This window comes from Fragaria vesca, linkage group LG1 (genome assembly GCF_000184155.1).
Source record: "Fragaria vesca subsp. vesca linkage group LG1, FraVesHawaii_1.0, whole genome shotgun sequence".
In the NCBI taxonomy this organism is placed as follows: Eukaryota; Viridiplantae; Streptophyta; class Magnoliopsida; order Rosales; family Rosaceae; genus Fragaria; species Fragaria vesca.
The window spans coordinates 19,347,491-19,364,794 of NC_020491.1; the positions used below are offsets into that span (position 1 = coordinate 19,347,491).

The 17,304-nt window shown below is 39.5% G+C and overlaps 2 protein-coding genes across 2 annotated transcripts; both read left to right on the forward strand.

Annotated features, from left to right (window-relative positions):
• The first annotated feature begins 1,501 nt into the window (after positions 1-1,501).
• Positions 1,502-9,303, forward strand: LOC101301541 (neutral alpha-glucosidase AB-like). The gene is made up of 7 exons (XM_004289455.1): positions 1,502-3,067; positions 5,945-6,218; positions 6,294-6,429; positions 7,260-7,470; positions 7,575-7,781; positions 8,775-8,808; positions 8,887-9,303. The coding sequence occupies exons 1-7, from the start codon at positions 1,502-1,504 to the stop codon at positions 9,132-9,134; spliced, it is 2,676 nt and encodes an 891-aa protein (XP_004289503.1). The 3' UTR covers positions 9,135-9,303.
• Positions 9,304-14,579: 5,276 nt separating this feature from the next.
• Positions 14,580-15,062, forward strand: LOC101301829. The gene has a single exon (XM_004289456.1). It carries the CDS (start codon positions 14,580-14,582, stop codon positions 15,060-15,062), a length of 483 nt encoding a protein of 160 aa, XP_004289504.1.
• The last annotated feature ends 2,242 nt before the right edge of the window (positions 15,063-17,304 follow it).

Sequence of the window (17,304 nt, forward strand, 5' to 3'; positions counted from 1 at the left end):
CTCTCTCTCTCTCTCTCTCTCTCTCTCTCTCTCTTACAGATCCGTCGCCGGCGCATCCTGACCGTCCTCACCGACCACGACGGTGTCGCGTCCAAGTGGCTCACCGAGCTCCTTCGCTCCAAATCCACCAACACCAAGCCTCCTCTCCCCAACTCCATCTTCATTCTCTCTCTCTCTCTTACAGATCCGTCGCGGGCAGTCTCATCCGTGCCTCCACCATCTATGGCGACCTCATCCTCGCCTCCGCTTATTGCCCGGCCTCCTCCTCGCCTGTCACTGCAACACTACGAGTCCGAAGAGCAGCATCAAATCCTGATCTGATTGTTCTCTGACGTTCTCTGCACGCCGTCGCTTGGAAACGTCGATGCGAGCCGAGCTCGCCGAGCTCCATCATGCACCACTACGAGCTCGAGCATGAGGCAGTGAGAGCCGACGCGGAGGGTGAGGAGGTCGAGGCAGTGGTCAGTGGAGTCGTAGGGGCGAGGGCCATAGCAGGGGAGGTGCTCCTCAACGACGAGGCAGACGTAGATGGAGTTGGGGAGAGGAGGCTTGGTGTTGGTGGATTTGGAGCGGAGGAGCTCGGTGAGCCACTTGGAGGCGACGCTGTCGTGGTCGGTGAGGACGGTCAGGATGCGCCGGCGACGGATCTGTGAGAGAGAGAGAGAGAGAGAGAGAGAGAGAGAGAGAGAGAGAGAGAGAGAGAGAGAGAGAGAGAGAGAGAGAGAGAGAGAGAGAGAGAGAGAGAGAGAGAGAGAGAGAGAGAGAGAGAGAGAGGTATAAAGAGGTATAAACTGTAAGTAGGGCTAATTTGGTCATTTTACGCAAACTCTCGCAGACAACTCAGCGCATGACGTCATGGTAAAAAGGGCAATTCAAAAATTAGGCTAAACTGATATGAAATAGAACTTCAAGGACCAACGTTATTAAAAAAAAAGATATGAGACCAAACTGATTATTGACCTAAAGTACGAGGGGGCAAACTGAATTTAATCCTTTTTAAAATTAGCCAATTTGCTACCTTTTTGTCATTTTAATTTATTTATTTCTTTATTTAAACATGAATTAATTCTGAAAATTGAAACTTAAAGTTGGTTGATATTGAAATTTCGATAAGTATATTGATTAATCTTGAAACTCTAAAGTAGCAAAATTGATGGAAGGGTAGAAAATTGACTGAATTAATTTTTTTTGATCAAATATATAGTTAATGTGTTATAAAACTGTGAGTCGAACTCCTGACCTCCTTGTTAGAAGGAGAGATTTATGCCATTAGAAAAAAGGTACATTAGATCAAAAACGGTACTGGGCGCGTCAGGGTTAACTTGGTAAAGTAAAATTAGTCGGGTCAGCGGAATGAAGACATTCGGGTCGATTTGGATCCGAATTCCACAAAGCTCTTGGTAGCACTTGAACACTGCGAGTCTGTGACTCTTCTTCATTCGTAGGTCTTCTTCTTCTTCCTCTCTCTCATTTCCCTAGTCCCTACTATGACCTCAAATCCATGAAGACCCAGATGAACAACCTCACTCTCCTCCTCCTCTTCCTCTTCACCTGTCACCTCTCCCAAGTCCTCTCATGGAAAAAAGACGAGTTCCGCAACTGTAACCAAACCCCCTTCTGCAAGCGCGCCCGGGCCCGCAAGCCCTCCTCCTCCTCCCTCGCCGCCCATGACGTCACCATCTCCGACGGCTCCCTCACCGCCAAACTCGTCTCCACCGGAATCGAACAAGACCAGGACCCGATCAGGCCCCTGGTCCTCACTCTCTCCGCCTACCACGACGGGATCCTCCGCCTTAAGATCGACGAGCTCGATCCGCCGCGGAAACGCTTCGAGGTCCCTGACGTCGTTTTACCTGAGTTCGAGGGGAAGAAGAAGCTCTGGCTGCAGCGGCTCTCGACGGAGACGATCGACAGCGCTCCGTCGTCGGTCGTGTTCTTATCCGACGGCTACGAGGCGGTGCTGCGGCACGATCCGTTCGAGGTCTACGTGCGCGAGACGAAGGGTAATCGTGTAATTTCCGTGAATTCGAATGGCTTGTTTGATTTTGAGCAATTGAGAGAGAATAAGAAAGAAGATGAGAATTGGGAAGAGAGGTTTAGAAGTCATACGGATAAGAGGCCGTACGGCCCTCAGTCCATTAGTTTTGATGTGTCGTTTTTCGGGGCTGATCATGTCTATGGGATCCCTGAGCGTGCCACAAGCTTTGCCTTGAAGCCTACTAGAGGCCCCGGGGTTGAGGAATCGGAGCCGTATAGGTTGTTCAACTTGGATGTGTTTGAGTATGTTCATGACTCACCATTCGGGCTATACGGCTCCATTCCGTTCATGATTTCCCACGGCAAGGCCCGGGGGACTTCCGGGTTCTTCTGGCTGAATGCTGCCGAAATGCAGATTGATGTGCTTGCGAAAGGGTGGGATGCCGAGGAAGGCATTGCTCTCCCTTCCTCGCAGGGGAGGATTGACACGTTTTGGATGAGTGAGGCTGGTGTTGTGGATGCTTTCTTTTTCGTGGGGCCGGGGCCGAAGGATGTGGCGCGGCAGTACACGAGTGTGACTGGCACGCCGTCAATGCCGCAGTTGTTTGCGGTGGCGTATCACCAATGTAGGTGGAACTATAGGGATGAGGAGGATGTGGAGCAAGTTGATGCTAAGTTTGATGAGTATGATATTCCGTATGATGTTTTGTGGCTTGATATTGAGCACACGGATGGGAAGAGGTATTTGACATGGGATAGGATGCTTTTCCCGCACCCGGAGGAGATGCAGAGGAAGTTGGCTGCTAAGGGTAGGCATATGGTTACTATTGTGGATCCTCATATTAAGAGAGATGACTCGTACTTTGTGCACAAGGAAGCCACAGAAAACGGCTATTATGTTAAGGATGCCAATGGGAATGATTATGATGGGTGGTGCTGGCCTGGTTCATCATCATATTTGGATATGTTGAGGCCAGAGGTTAGGTCCTGGTGGGCTACAAAGTTCTCTACTCAAAATTATGTTGGTTCGACTCCTTCCTTGTACATATGGAATGATATGAATGAGCCCTCTGTCTTCAATGGTCCCGAGGTATGTTACTAAATCACTTATCTGTCATTCTTTTTTTGACTATAGAATTTTTAGTTAAAAATTATTTTGCTTTCATAACTAGCATACTCGTCAATCTATTTAAAAAAGAAAACACTTGAGCCAAACAAGTTATCTTTTTACCTTTGTAATAAATCAAATATCGTAATGTTGCAAGTTGGTTAGTGAGTTTTTGACAACTTATCATGTATTTTCGGGATGAGTGAAAACACTGATTCAAGTCTCTGTTATATATACTTCTTATGTCATTTGTTTGCATGCACATGTATCATCTATTACATATGAATGATATGGTTAGGAAAATGTGCACAATCATAATGTAAATACACATATAATAAGTTCAGTTAATATTATTTTTTGGTTCTTTGCTTTGTTCTTGTCTCTGTTTTTATTTTTATTTTTAATTTTTAATTTTTTAATTTTTATTTTTTTATGTTTATCTTGCTGTAGCATTATGAAAACTCTTAGACTGAGATTTCAGATTATCCTTTGTAGAGAAAAGGGGGGTGGGGGTATCTCGGCCACTACGACCCTAATTGTTGCGGCATAAAAATTTAGTAAACTAGTTATTTTAGTATGAACTTATTAGAGTCAGATTTGAGCTTTGGTGAAATATGAGGGTTATGAACTGTATATAGACAACTTTCGGTATTTGCCAAAATGAGGTGCTATTTCTTCCAGCCTTCCTGTAGCCTAAGACTTTGGGTTTTGGAGGAACTTGAACGATCATGAAGTCAGGGATCTTGATGCAGAATACGATTGGAATCTTTACCTCTAGTTCTACAGTTCTATTTGTCCTTCATCAGATCTCCTGTTCGTGTCAGCTAAACTAGATAGTGTGCTCGTATCATCTAGGCCAATAGGATCTTTATGGAACTTTTCTTGCAACTCTTACTATAGACACTTGATGCGCAATCTTTCTTTTACTCAAATGTCTCCCCTCTACTGCAATATTGAAAACCAAAAATCCTTCCCATTGATTTGTTGCTTATGGGAAGATGCCTTCAATATGGCTCTGAATGGAAGAGCTTATCTTTGTCTTTCTTGATATAGCATCATTTCCCGAGTGGAAGAAGATCCAAGGAATACTAGTATGTCCAAGATTCAATTAATACAAACATCAGAATTGTTTGCTCTTTTCTGTTTCCTTGTGTCCGGTATGTTGTTGTTAATTATTTGATTGGCGGAGGATTTGATCCAAAAACACAGAATGACTGTTCATCCCATATAACTTTATACAATATTGTGTTCCTCGCCCACTATTAACTCCGATGTATGGAGACATTTCTTTATATTTACCGGAGCTGGAGTTTCAAGGTAGTGAATGAGTTGAGTTAACCAAAGAATACGGAGAGCTGGCTGTCATAAATGCTTAATTATCATGTGATAAATTTAGTGTATGAGTTAAACAAATGAATATCATATAGGATCATTAGGAAGGTTTAAAAAGCTATATCTCTGTGTATAGGCGTCAAGCAAAGGATATTCAGCTTGAACCAATCAAGTGTGTTGAGGCAGAGATGTTTTGGGATGATTATGGGTATGTGTGATCGAGTTAACCAAAGGAAATATAGCCCCATGCCCCCATCGAACATTGTTTTCACAGAGAGGGTCTTATTCTTGTTTGTAATCTCTATAGATAGTGACAACAGGAGATGTGCAAATAGTTGTGTATGTAGGGCGTACGCTTGTCCAACATTGTTTTCCCTGAGAGGGTCTTATACTCTTCTGTAATTTACAGATAGTAAAAACAGGAGATGTGCATATAGTTGTGTATGTAGGGTGTACACTTGATTGAATGAGTCAATCAGAGGACATTTAGCTCCAAGCAAAAGTCTATCGTAAAGAGAAGTTGCATATAATCATCTAACTAAATTCAGAAAATTTGCCAGAGAATGGGATGGACAATATATAGGTCTGCTTGCATGGATGCTCCTTACCTTGAGTTAATTTATTAAATAATGTCAAATTGGAAAGAGGGATATAACTTTGCAGAAAGAATGTAATTATTCTCTTTTACGTTTTAGTGTATTGTAGGCTTAGATATATAGTATGGGTTCTGGATATAGAACTCATGGCCTGGGTTTAATTATCTGGTTGAGCTAGCCCATGTAATGTTCTTCCAACCGATATCGTGAGTTTAACTGTCCATCTGTAATTTAGTTTCTCACTAATGTAACTCTAGCAGTCTAGCAGCTCTAGCTCCTCAACATGCAACAGAAAAATGGTGATGAGCACCAAGTCTGCAAGTTCTTTTGATGTTGCCTATGCTTATTTGTTGTAGACCCTATTCTAAGTATCTGCTTAAGTTTGGGTTGAAATGATAGAAGACTTGCCCACTCATTGCTATATAGTTATGGACATTTGGTCTATTTTGCATTATAGTGAATCAAGAGTCAAGACCGCTTATAGCAGTGGTCACTGTATGCCTAAACAAGCACCCTTCAATCAGCTTTAGCCAATTAGTCCAAAGTTGCCTATCCTACTCTGCTAAATGCAGGTTGGGTGGCCTAAAAACGTTTCAAGTAAAACTGTTAAACAACCTATATGTCACACTTTCCTTGGCATGACTTAATACAGATACTGGAATTTAATAATCTACTTCTAATTCATCTTGATTCAGGGTCAATAAACTGCTAAACTTTTGTCTCTTTTAGAATTGTTAGTGAGATGCAGCACTTGAAAAGGGATTCAACCTTACAGGATAGGAGAAATTATCAGTTTGTGCTTGTGATGCATTTTTCTGATTGTTATAAAATGCCGAGTTTGTGCCTTTTGAATTCCTTTTTCCTTATGTTTTGTTTTATTGTTCCATACCATTCTACATCTCAATATCTCATGAATGTTTCGCATAACCAGGTCACAATGCCTAGAGATGCTGTACATCGAGGAGATGCAGAACACCGAGATGTACATAACGCCTATGGTTACTATTTTCACATGGCTACAGCAGATGGGCTTGTTAACCGAGGTGATGGAAGGGATAGGCCGTTTGTATTATCAAGAGCAGTATTTGCTGGAAGTCAAAGGTATGGAGCAGTATGGACGGGAGATAATACAGCTGAATGGGAACACCTTAGGGTGTCGGTTCCAATGGTTTTGACTCTTGGTCTTACTGGGATATCATTCTCTGGTAAGAAGATATATTTATCATATTGATACAAAGTTTGTCTTTCAGTAGGTACTAATAGTTGTAATGTTTGTACAGGTGCTGATGTGGGTGGGTTTTTTGGCAATCCGGAACCTGAGTTATTAGTTCGTTGGTATCAGTTAGGAGCATACTATCCTTTCTTTAGAGCTCATGCTCATCATGACACCAAAAGACGAGAACCATGGTTGTTTGGGTAGGATTTCCTCTACTGTTTGAGTAGGTTTGCTATCTAGTTTAGCATGCTGCCACAAATCTGCCCTTGATTTGATACACCAATATCAATTATTATAGGGGAGCATACTGTTTATCTTCACTTTCGAGTTTTGATTTGCATCATACAGTTCTCAAAATGATATCTTTGCCGAGTAGTGGAGATGGCTTGAAATCAACTTGCATTGTTATGGTTCTATTAAACTTTTTTCTTCACAGCTTTATACGTATTACAAATGGTGCCATTAGGGAATGTCTCTTGTTAATACATACAAAAAAAATTCCACAAAGGTTTCAACTTATTTTGATTTCATATTTTACAAATCGAAGTTTAGCACTCTTGGCAGGCAAAAATTCTGAGATGGTTATGCGAGTTTAAATGAAGAGTAGGTACCGTGTTAGTGATGCATACGATCAAAACCTGCTGGTTGGAGTACAAGTGATTTTCATTGTGATTTAAGTTACATGGCTGTGTGGCTTGCTATCATTTTTGAGTATTAGTGTTGATGTTAAAAAGCTGTTATTTGCATTGCTTGGATTGTATAATAGAAACCTTAACCATGAAGCAGCTGTTTGTTGAAAACATTGGAAAAAAAAAACATAAAGAACAAAAGGTGTTGACAAGAAACATGTTTCTTTGATGATTAAAAGTTGAGTAAGTGTATAAAATTTTCAAATGATTAGATTGACAAACCCCATATTATCACCTCAAGAAATAAATATCCTAAGCTTTGTTTTTTTTTTTTTTTTTTTTTCTCTTTTTTCACTTCTAACCATTTCCTAAATCATCAATCCTTGCCTTTCTTATTGCAGAGATAAAAATACTGAACGTATAAGGGAGGCTATACACATGCGTTATATGTTGCTTCCATACTTTTACACATTGTTCAGAGAGGCAAACACCAGTGGTGTTCCTGTTGCTCGTCCATTGTGGATGGAGTTTCCTTCCGAGGAGGCTACTTTCACAAATGATGAGGCTCTTATGATTGGAAATAGTCTTTTGGTACAAGGGATCTATACAGAGGTATCACTGTAGTTTAATAGTTTAGATCTATTAATGTTTTGTTTCCTTTTCCTTATTCTTTTGTCATTCATTGCTGATACTTTCACTTTTTTCTTTTGTACCAGCATGCAAAACATGCTTCAGTTTATTTGCCTGGGAAAGAATTATGGTATGATCTGAAAACGGGAGCAGCTTTCAAGGGAGGTAAGACCCATAAGCTGGATGTTAATGAGGAGGGTGTTCCTGCTTTCCAGAGAGCTGGGACTATCATACCAAGGAAAGACCGATTTCGTCGGAGTTCCACCCAGATGGTGAATGATCCATATACTCTGGTAAGCCTTTGAATCAAAGTTCAGTGAAGTTTCCTAATTATAGATAAGTCGGTCCGAACATGCATATAAATTGGAAAATACACTTCAAAATCTTTGGTGTGATTGCTCTCAACTCTTCTATGTTGATACACCTTAGCTTTGGGAAGGCTCTGATAAATGATTGTCTCAAGTATGCCTCATCAAAATTATCATCCATCATGGATACTTGTCCAAGAATAAAGGTTTTCTATTGAAACTGAATGCTACTTTTAAGTGTGGGCAAACTTGTCCCATTTGCATAATTAGACCATGGCTATGCAAAGTGGATAGTGAATGCTGTATATTAATAAAAGAGAATTAGAAGCCAAGTTGTATGTCCTAGCTGTAATGTATCAGCATACTAATTTAGCAAGAATGTTGAGAGGGCCTAACTTAGTTTGGGATTGTAGATATCCTAATAGTGTTCGGCTGTTATTTGGATTACTGACTAAGCCACATTGGCTCATTGCATATGTAAAGATGCATGAAGATTGCATTTACATGGTGAAGGGTCTATTTTCATTTTATATATAGACCTAGAAGCAATGTTTGCATTACACGAGTTAAGAAATTTAGCAAGAAATGTTTGGGCACAATATTAAGTTGGGTAGATTTATTGTATATCCCAATTTTATGTTATTTTATTTTGAGGTGTTTGGTGTAATTAGACAGGATGACTTGACCACCATTCTCATTGTATTTATATATCCTTGAAGAATCCATTTCCACTGAGAGTATGTATTTTCATCTTCATATAACCTATAAAAATGTCTCTCTAGTGTTAGCAGTTCTTTCAGACCTGCATTGTGTAAGAGTTGTGATGATGCGGTGAACAGGAATCACAAGAAAATTGTTGGATCCCAAAAGTAGTCTTTTGTTCTCTGAGGCGACAGCCATTTTATGCTTGTGTTGATGCTCGTCTATGTGGTATCAATAGCAGATGTCAGGTTGTAATTTTCTTTTTGCCTGTTGTAGGTGATAGCACTGAATAGTTCACAAGCAGCCGAAGGTGAACTCTATGTGGATGACGGAAAAAGCTTTGAGTTTCAGCAAGGATCCTATATCCATCGTCGCTTTGTTTTCGCAGATGGGAAGCTTACATCTCTTAATCTGGCACTCGGACAAACTCAGTTTTCTTCAGAATGTGTTATCGAGAGGATTATTCTGCTAGGACTGTCTACTGGGCAAAAGAGTGCTACAATTGAACCAGCAAATCAAAATGCAGAAATTGAACGGGGGCCGCTTCTCCTTCATTCAAGGCAAGGACCAACAGCGTTAACGATCCGTAAGCCTAATGTCCGGATAGCAGATGATTGGGTCATAAAAATATTTTAGAAAATACCAGCATTTTGTTTCATTTCTCGCACACTAGTCTCTGGGCATTTGACTGTTTTTTGCGGGATGAACATGAGATATTTATTAGATTAGTAACATTGGAGGAAAATGTTAGTCTACTATACATTTGCAGTTAAATGGCTATACAAATTCCACTGTCTTTTGTTTTTGAAAATTAGAATGAAATAAAACAAGGAGCATGAACAGAAGTCCTTTTGGGTACAGAAACAGCGACAGCAGACAACACATGAAAGATGGAAGGGGGCAGGTTCAGAAACCAATCTGAAGAGCACTCCCTTTAAGAGTCAAGACTAGTGATAATGGCAAAGGATTTGAGAATCGATATGAGACAAAGGCAAACGATCTCGACACTGATAGTGTCCAATGAAAGACATGGAACTAGCTGAAGGCTGAGCTAACACCTTGAGCTTCTGCTGCCTCAATGGTTGTGGCTAGCGTTTGATGAAGAAAGTCCAGTAATCAATGTGTCAGTGGAATCCCGAGCAATTGTTGCCAGGCCGAAGTGCAGTGAGGAAGCATCCCAAGAGGCATCCGGGTTGAAATAGATGGTACCAATTGGGGGAGGACTCAACGTTGTAGAAGTTGAGAGGAGTAACCAGTGAGATGGCGGTTGAAGAGACGCTACAGAGGGATAGAAACTCCTCCGCTGCATGCAGAGACCAAGGCTGAGACAGACAACCGAGTGAGGATCTGGATTGCCATGATCAAAAGTACAAAGAGCATCAGATGTTTCCGGACATCGAAAAACTGAGTGGTGATACTGTTCCCACCATCGAGCCACCAAAGAAGTTGGAGAATGGCATATACGGAATCCAGAAGGATGGAGGAACCATACCTGAGTGGCACACGGATTCCGGAGAGGGCACAAAGCAAGATGGCGATAGTAGGCATTATGAGAGGCTTTCCAATGAGACAGTTTAACTTAAGGCAGTGCCGAGATAGACCCACACAGCCTTGGAGATGGTATGAGAGGAGGAAGGGTCAGATAGAAGGGACTGCGGTAACTTGAAAGAGTAGCGAATTGATAAGCTGAAAGCACTGTGAACTTCCCGGAAGGATAGAGAGTCTTCTACAACCCGGGAGGAGATTATTGGAATTTGCTTGGATAGCAAGACACTCCTGATAGGATATAGGTCCCAAGTGATGGAGAGGACCCCTTCACGGCATGGAGGAAAGAAGTAGCGCAAAGTATTGAGCTCGAAGTAGTAGAACCCACAAGGCAGTAGGAGACTGCAAGTTACGCCAAGCTTGTTTAAGAAGAAGAGTCATTAGAAGTTCATTTTTTGGTGTGGTTTCTCATAAGCTGGATTTCATGTCCCTTAGGGAAGAACACAAACCATGACTCTGCATAAATGTTAACTATCACTGAACTGCGATGAAGCAGAATTATAAGAGACGAAGATCTAAGTCCTAGAGAGAAACAAATAGCAATAGGGGCAATAAGAATGAATGAAAAAGCAATATCTGTAGAAGTGCAATAGTTCCTGATTCTCGGTTGCTTCTTGCAAGATCAAGTGATCAACTGCAAGAGGTTAGGCCTATCTTTCCGACTAGGAATCGTCCTCGCAAGTTAAAATCATAAGAAACTATGAGACATATCATATCTAGACATCTTGTATAGTTGTATACGAGGCTTGCCTTAGGTGAGCACACGCCTGTCTTGTATACTATATACTGTGCATATACTAAACATAAGAAGAACAAAGCATTAACCATACGCATAGACTTGACGAACCATGCATGCTTGAGTCGATAGCGTGAAACCTCAAGCCAGTTACCAAGAACATGAACCTCTCGAGGCTCAATAGGCTCAAACTTGACCTGTGATATGAGACTGGAGTGTCCTTACATCCCATATCCTCCAAGTCTTGTCTTCACCCCTAGTGGCTACATAATAACCATTTTGTGCAAAACTGAGTGCAACAACTCCTTTGACATGGCCTTTTTACAAAAAAAAAAAAAAAAAAAAAAAAAACTCTTTTGACATGGCCTTCCAAGGTAAGAATACTTGAACCACTACGATAGGACTCTATAGTCTTATTGTTCCCAGCTAGCTCTTCTATAAGATGCTAGTAGCATTATGAAACACAGACCCAGACACATGATTTTTTTGCAGAAAAACAGCACTATTACTTTCTTCAGGTTATATCAACTCCTCTCAAGTCTATTGACCATGAACATATATTCATATACTATGAATGTCTCCTATTATGACTGCACAGTGGAAGCTCATATATGAGTTGGCTGATGTAGCACTAGTGATTCGTGTTATCCTCGTAATGCAAAGTGGTGGAGCTAAACACAGACCAAGAGGTGCCATGGCACCCCTCAAAACCCTCAAAACTTTCGCTTTAATTATATGTATCTTGTGTTTGGGATCTAGCTAACTTGGAAGGTTTACTATAACCTTCTCCTATATTGGCCCCTCTTGTGTATTCTCTGGCTCCACCAGTCCAAAGCTCCAGCACTTTGTCAGCCTGGTCTCTAAGCAGTGTAAGGTGTTCGTTCATTAGTCTCTCTTAACAATATGTATAGGAATTCTCAGGCGCGGACGTCCGCACCAAAGTTTTGATGCGGATTTCCATTTTTGCACCACTTTTCAATCGAATGTTCTCATCTCCACCATCTAGTATCTAGATAATATTGTGTAGATCATCTCTACAAAATTTCAGTTAATTTGGTAATCGTTAAGGCCCGCAAACTCAAAAAACAAATGGACGGACTGAATTTTGTCCGGTTGTGTTCATACCAGAAAAACTCGAGTTTGAGGGCCTTAACGATCATCAAATTGGCTGAAATTTTGTATAGATGATCTACACAATATTATCTAGATACTAGACAGTGGAGATGAGGAAATTCGATCAGAAAGTGGTACAAAAATGGAAATCCGCACCGAAACCTTCAGTGCGGACGTCTACAGCCAAGAAGGGCTGTATATATGTATATGTATATATATATAGTCCTTCTCAGCTGCGGACGTCCCCATTTATTCTTATGGTGCGGATTTCCATTTTACACTTACTTTTCAATCGAATTTTCACATCTCCACCGTCTAGTATTTAGATACTAATGTATAGATCATCTCTGCAAATTTTCAGCCAATTTGGTTATCATTAAGGCACTCAAAACTGTGTTTTTCTGTTATAAACATGAACGGTTCAAGTTCGACAGAATTATGTTCATCCATTGGTTTAATTAAGTTTGAGTGCCTTAATGATAACTAAATTGGTTGAAATTTTACAGAGATAATCTATACATTAATAACTAAATACTAGACTGTGGAGATGTGAAAATTCGATTGCAAAGTGAGTGTAAAGTGGAAATCTGCACCGTAATAAAAAATGCGAACCTCGCACCTGAGAAAATCTGTATATATATACATATACATATATCCAAATTAGAGAAAATTATTTTAATAATTTAAAGTTGGACAAAAGTATACGACAGTGTATTTAAGATGTAACGAATATTGTTGATACTAATTTAAGATGTAACGAATATTGTTGATACTATAAGGTCTATGATTTTCTAACTTCAAGGCAAAGTAAATTATTTGATAAAAGATTACGAAACTTTTTGGATCCAATTGTTAATCTTTACATTACAAAACGATATCACTTTCTTAATTTTCTTAGGTATCAATTTTTAATTTCCACTAATATCTCATGTTATGTAAAGATATTTATGAACTCATGTATACACACAAATTCACTCTCAAGCTGGTACGAGTAGCTAAACTTAAGTACGAAGACCATTAGACAAAATGTGAAAATTGAGAAGCAATTTTTAATTTTCACTAATATCTCATGTTAGGTAAACATATCTATGAACCCATGTATACATGCATATTCACTCTCAGGCAAGATCCGTGAGTAGCTAAATTTGGGTATTATTGATTAAGACCATTGAACAAAATGTGAAAATTGACAAGCAATTTTTAATTTTCACTAATATCTCATGTATGTTATGTAAACATATCTATGAACTTAAGTATACACACAAATTCATTCTCAAGCATGATCCGAGTAGCTAAAATTGAGTACTAAGACTATTAGACAAAATGTGAAAATGACCGGAGGGATATAAATTGTATAATCATACATAAAAAGCTTGCAATTCACATTTTTGTCGATAATTTTTTCATGAAATGGTTGCCGAGCATCACCCAGAATAAATTTTCATTAATCATCACATGCATAATAAGTGATGGGGTTTGTAATGTATAAATTTATATAATATACAGTTCGTTAACATGAATGATCTTCTATTGGTTTATAACTGTACAACTACTTCATCCTTCATTCGACCAAGCTAGTGAACAAATTATGGGCAGTTTTCATAAGGAAAAAGAAGAAGAAGAAGCTAGCAAGAAGGAACAGGCAGAACGATTATAACATCTTAATGCATATGGCATGGTTATTAAGAACTAGGAACCACGCCAAATTACCTTGTGAGAGTACTGAAGCATGAAATCTTATACTCATACTATCTCTCATCATAAGCTAAAAGCCCGAATTTAGCTAAAGAACGCTCCTATCATAAGCTATGCTCCTTTTTTCAATGTTACCCACATGATTCGTTAAACTTCAGAAAAATAAAGCTGAATATTCCCCATTAAATTAGTACTAAATGGGTATTTTCTCAACAAAAATAGAGAATCGCAATTAATTTTTAAGTTTAAGGCAAAGTAAAAGTAAAATATGTGACAAAGATTGCAAAATCTTTTTCTGATCAATTAATATATTTACTCAAATATTTAGGAATCTTAGGAATCACATTACTTCCTATTACATGCACAACTAATTAATACTTCCTATTATAATTATACAACTTGATACTACTTGGTTTACAAAAGTTTATACTTTGTTTATTGTGTTCAAAGGAATTGTGGAGTCTATTCGCCTTGCTTATTGTCTTCGAAGATCCCTCATACTCCTTCTAACGTGTACATTTTTTATGAATAGAGACTAGCTTCTTAGTTTTTTCTGTGTTTTCTCTATGAGGGGTTGTTTTTTTTCTCTTAATTGTTTCCTCTTTGTTAAAGGTGTGCTTTGTTAGCTTTAACTTTGTCGCTACTGTTCTTGTTGTTCTCCTTGGCTTGTTTATAGCCTAGGTTCTTATATATATTAATTCATTTACCGAAAAAAAAAGTGTATACTTTGTTTACCGAGTTTTGAGTCATGGTAGCTGAAACAAACAATAACAATGTTCTATCTTCACTAAACAATAACAATGAAGTGCTACCAGTACTGAAGAAGACCAAAGGGTGAAGAAGGGTGGAAATTAAGAAGGTGGAAGCAACCAGCAACCACCACGTCACCTTCTCAAAGCGCAAGAAGGGCCTTTAATTTTCAACAAGGTAGCCGAGCTAAGCCTCTTGATAGGTGCAGAAACTATAGCGATAGTAGTGTCCAGCAATGGCAGATGTTTGGTTTTGGTAGCGCCAGTTGTGACGCCGTCATCCACCGTTACCTTGCGGAGAGCGACCCTCATGCTGCAGCACTAGAGTCCGATCGTCTTAACAAAAACACCACCGTGAACTCTGCTAATTTTGCAAAGCTAAGACAACAGTTATTGGAGGCTCGGAGGCAGCTGGAGGAGGAGAATAAACGAGCCAAAATGATACAACAGAGGAAACATGAGACGAGAGGGGCTGTTCCCGCCGAGTTGTGGTGGGAGGAGGAGATGATGGATCAAACTCTTAAGGAGTTAGACTTAGAGAGTTACTCTAAGGCGTTGCATAGGCTGAAGAGTGATGTGGAGAGGAGAGCTCAACAGAAGATTAAGAATCTTCCATGCAGCTATACGTCGCTAATGGATGGTAGAGTTGTCATGGGTGAGAATTATATGAATAATAATAACAGCAATATGAAGAATGTAGTTGGATTTATCATAGTCCTGAATTAATCCTGACTTTGTTACTCTTTCGTCATTCATATGAATATGATGAATATAGTTGCGGTTTTTGCTTCTTCTTTTAACTTGAAAATTGAAAAATCCTTGTATAAGCAAAAGATTGATCATAATCATCATATGATAAGTTGAGTTTACTTCATTGGAAACTGAGGTGCCCTCTTCGCATACACCTCATGTCTACCTTGATTGTTATGCATCTAATCCTTAGTCATTTAGTAGCGAAAACAACAACCAAAATGAATAAATGAATAACCAAACAAGTGCAAGACTCTTTCTCCTTAAAATTCTCAGACTGGAAGATTGTAACAAGTCTAATAAAGTATGGTACGCATTATGGAACCTTGCTCCAAGGGTTGGAATAAGCCACTTACTACACAACACATCTTTCAATTCAAAACTTGGATGCTGATCACACTGGCTTATGTGTTTTTTTTTTTGACAAAAGCCATACGGCAAATTCATTGATACTCAAGTTAGAATGACACTGATACATGCCCTCCCTTACCAAACGTTTAGACAAGTTAAGGACTTGGCATGCTAGCACCACTAATTACAAAATTTCGTTCACTTATTTCTAAACAAAGAAATATTGAAGTACTAATACTTAGAAAAATCACACATCCTAAAAAAGGATTTACGGTAAATAAACTAGCTAAATACTTTGAATTGGGCTAAAGAAAAACCCTAGCCCAACTTAGAACCCAAAACAGCCGCTAGATAAGAGTCCATCTCAAGGCCCATTCGGAAAAGGCTCACCCGCTGATCCAACGCCCTTGCACCGTACAGTATCGTCGAAGCTCCGTCCTGACTTCGATCTTTGTCATCCATACTGACTTATGTTTAGTATGTATGATACATTAAATTCTTTCGAATTGAAAACCAAGCAAGAGGGAGTGGTGCAATGGGTAGAAAATGGTTTGGCATATTTAACATGGTCAACAATAATTAAAACGGGAAAAACATTTGCATGAAGGAATATCACTAGTATCTCAACTTTAGCTCCTTATAAACTTTGGTATATCAATTTTTAGAAATATTAAATTGGTACTCCAAGTTTGGATTGGTACCTATAGTCATTAAGCCAGTAACGGCGTCTGTTGCGTGACATATTTTCAAGGGTGCTTTTTTCCTCGCGCTTTTTATCTTCACCAAAGTTTATACTCTTTTTGCAAGATTTCTGATCCAACTCCATTCTGTAGGGGTGGGCAATTTGCATCAAATATGCGGTTACTGACTCGAACCGCACCGAAAAATAAGATTCGGTAACCGCACCGAACTAAAACGGTGTCGTTTTATGGTCACACCTCACCGAACCATATTAAAACGGTTCGGTTACGGTTTCGAGTTATAAACCACCCGATTTAAACTGAACCGCATCGAATTACATTTTTCTTATATTTTATTTTTCTGTTGATAATTGTTTTGGTTCATAACATATAAAAAATTCACTTATGTTTAAGTTTGCAGACGCAAATTGCTATATTTAAATGATAGTTGATATATATGTGTGTTTGTTAAGTAATCAAATATGATATTTTAGTTAGTTACTTGATATGGATGATATTTGTAGATTAATGTGGACTAAATACATTAATATGCCTTACCGACATTGTTAAGTAAAAATAAGCATAACTTTTGGTAACCATTTCTTGCTTAAATAAATAAATTGGTTTCATAGCGAAACCGACCCGCACTGCACAGAAAAATGGTGTAACCGAAATAATCGGTTCAACCCTTTTGAAATGTGATTTCGGTTTGAAATATTGTAAAACCGAAAAAAGTGGTTCGGTTATGGTTTGAGCCTTAAGCCGATCCGAACCAAACCACGCCCACCCCTACCATTCTGTTTGTTGTTGTCGAGAAAAAACTCCATTCCGTTTGTTTCTTCTGCCAAATGATTTCATAAAAGCTGAATAGAAAACCTGACATAAATGATGGTCGGAGAGCAAGATATTGTAGAAACAAACAATAGTTACACACCCAGTGTCACATCCCGGGACCCGTTCCGCCGTAACACGATATTGTCCGCTTTGGGCCCCCGGCCCTCACGGTTTTGTTTCCGGCAGCTCAGGAGCAACTTCCCAGTAGGTCACCCATCCTGGGATTGCTCTCGCATCGACATGCTTAACCTCGGAGTACCCATCCCCTCCGAAGCCGCTGAGCCACCAAAAAGCCTCGTATTAGGTTGGTGGGTGGGCATGTACATATACAGCACACTAACCCCTCTCCGTTT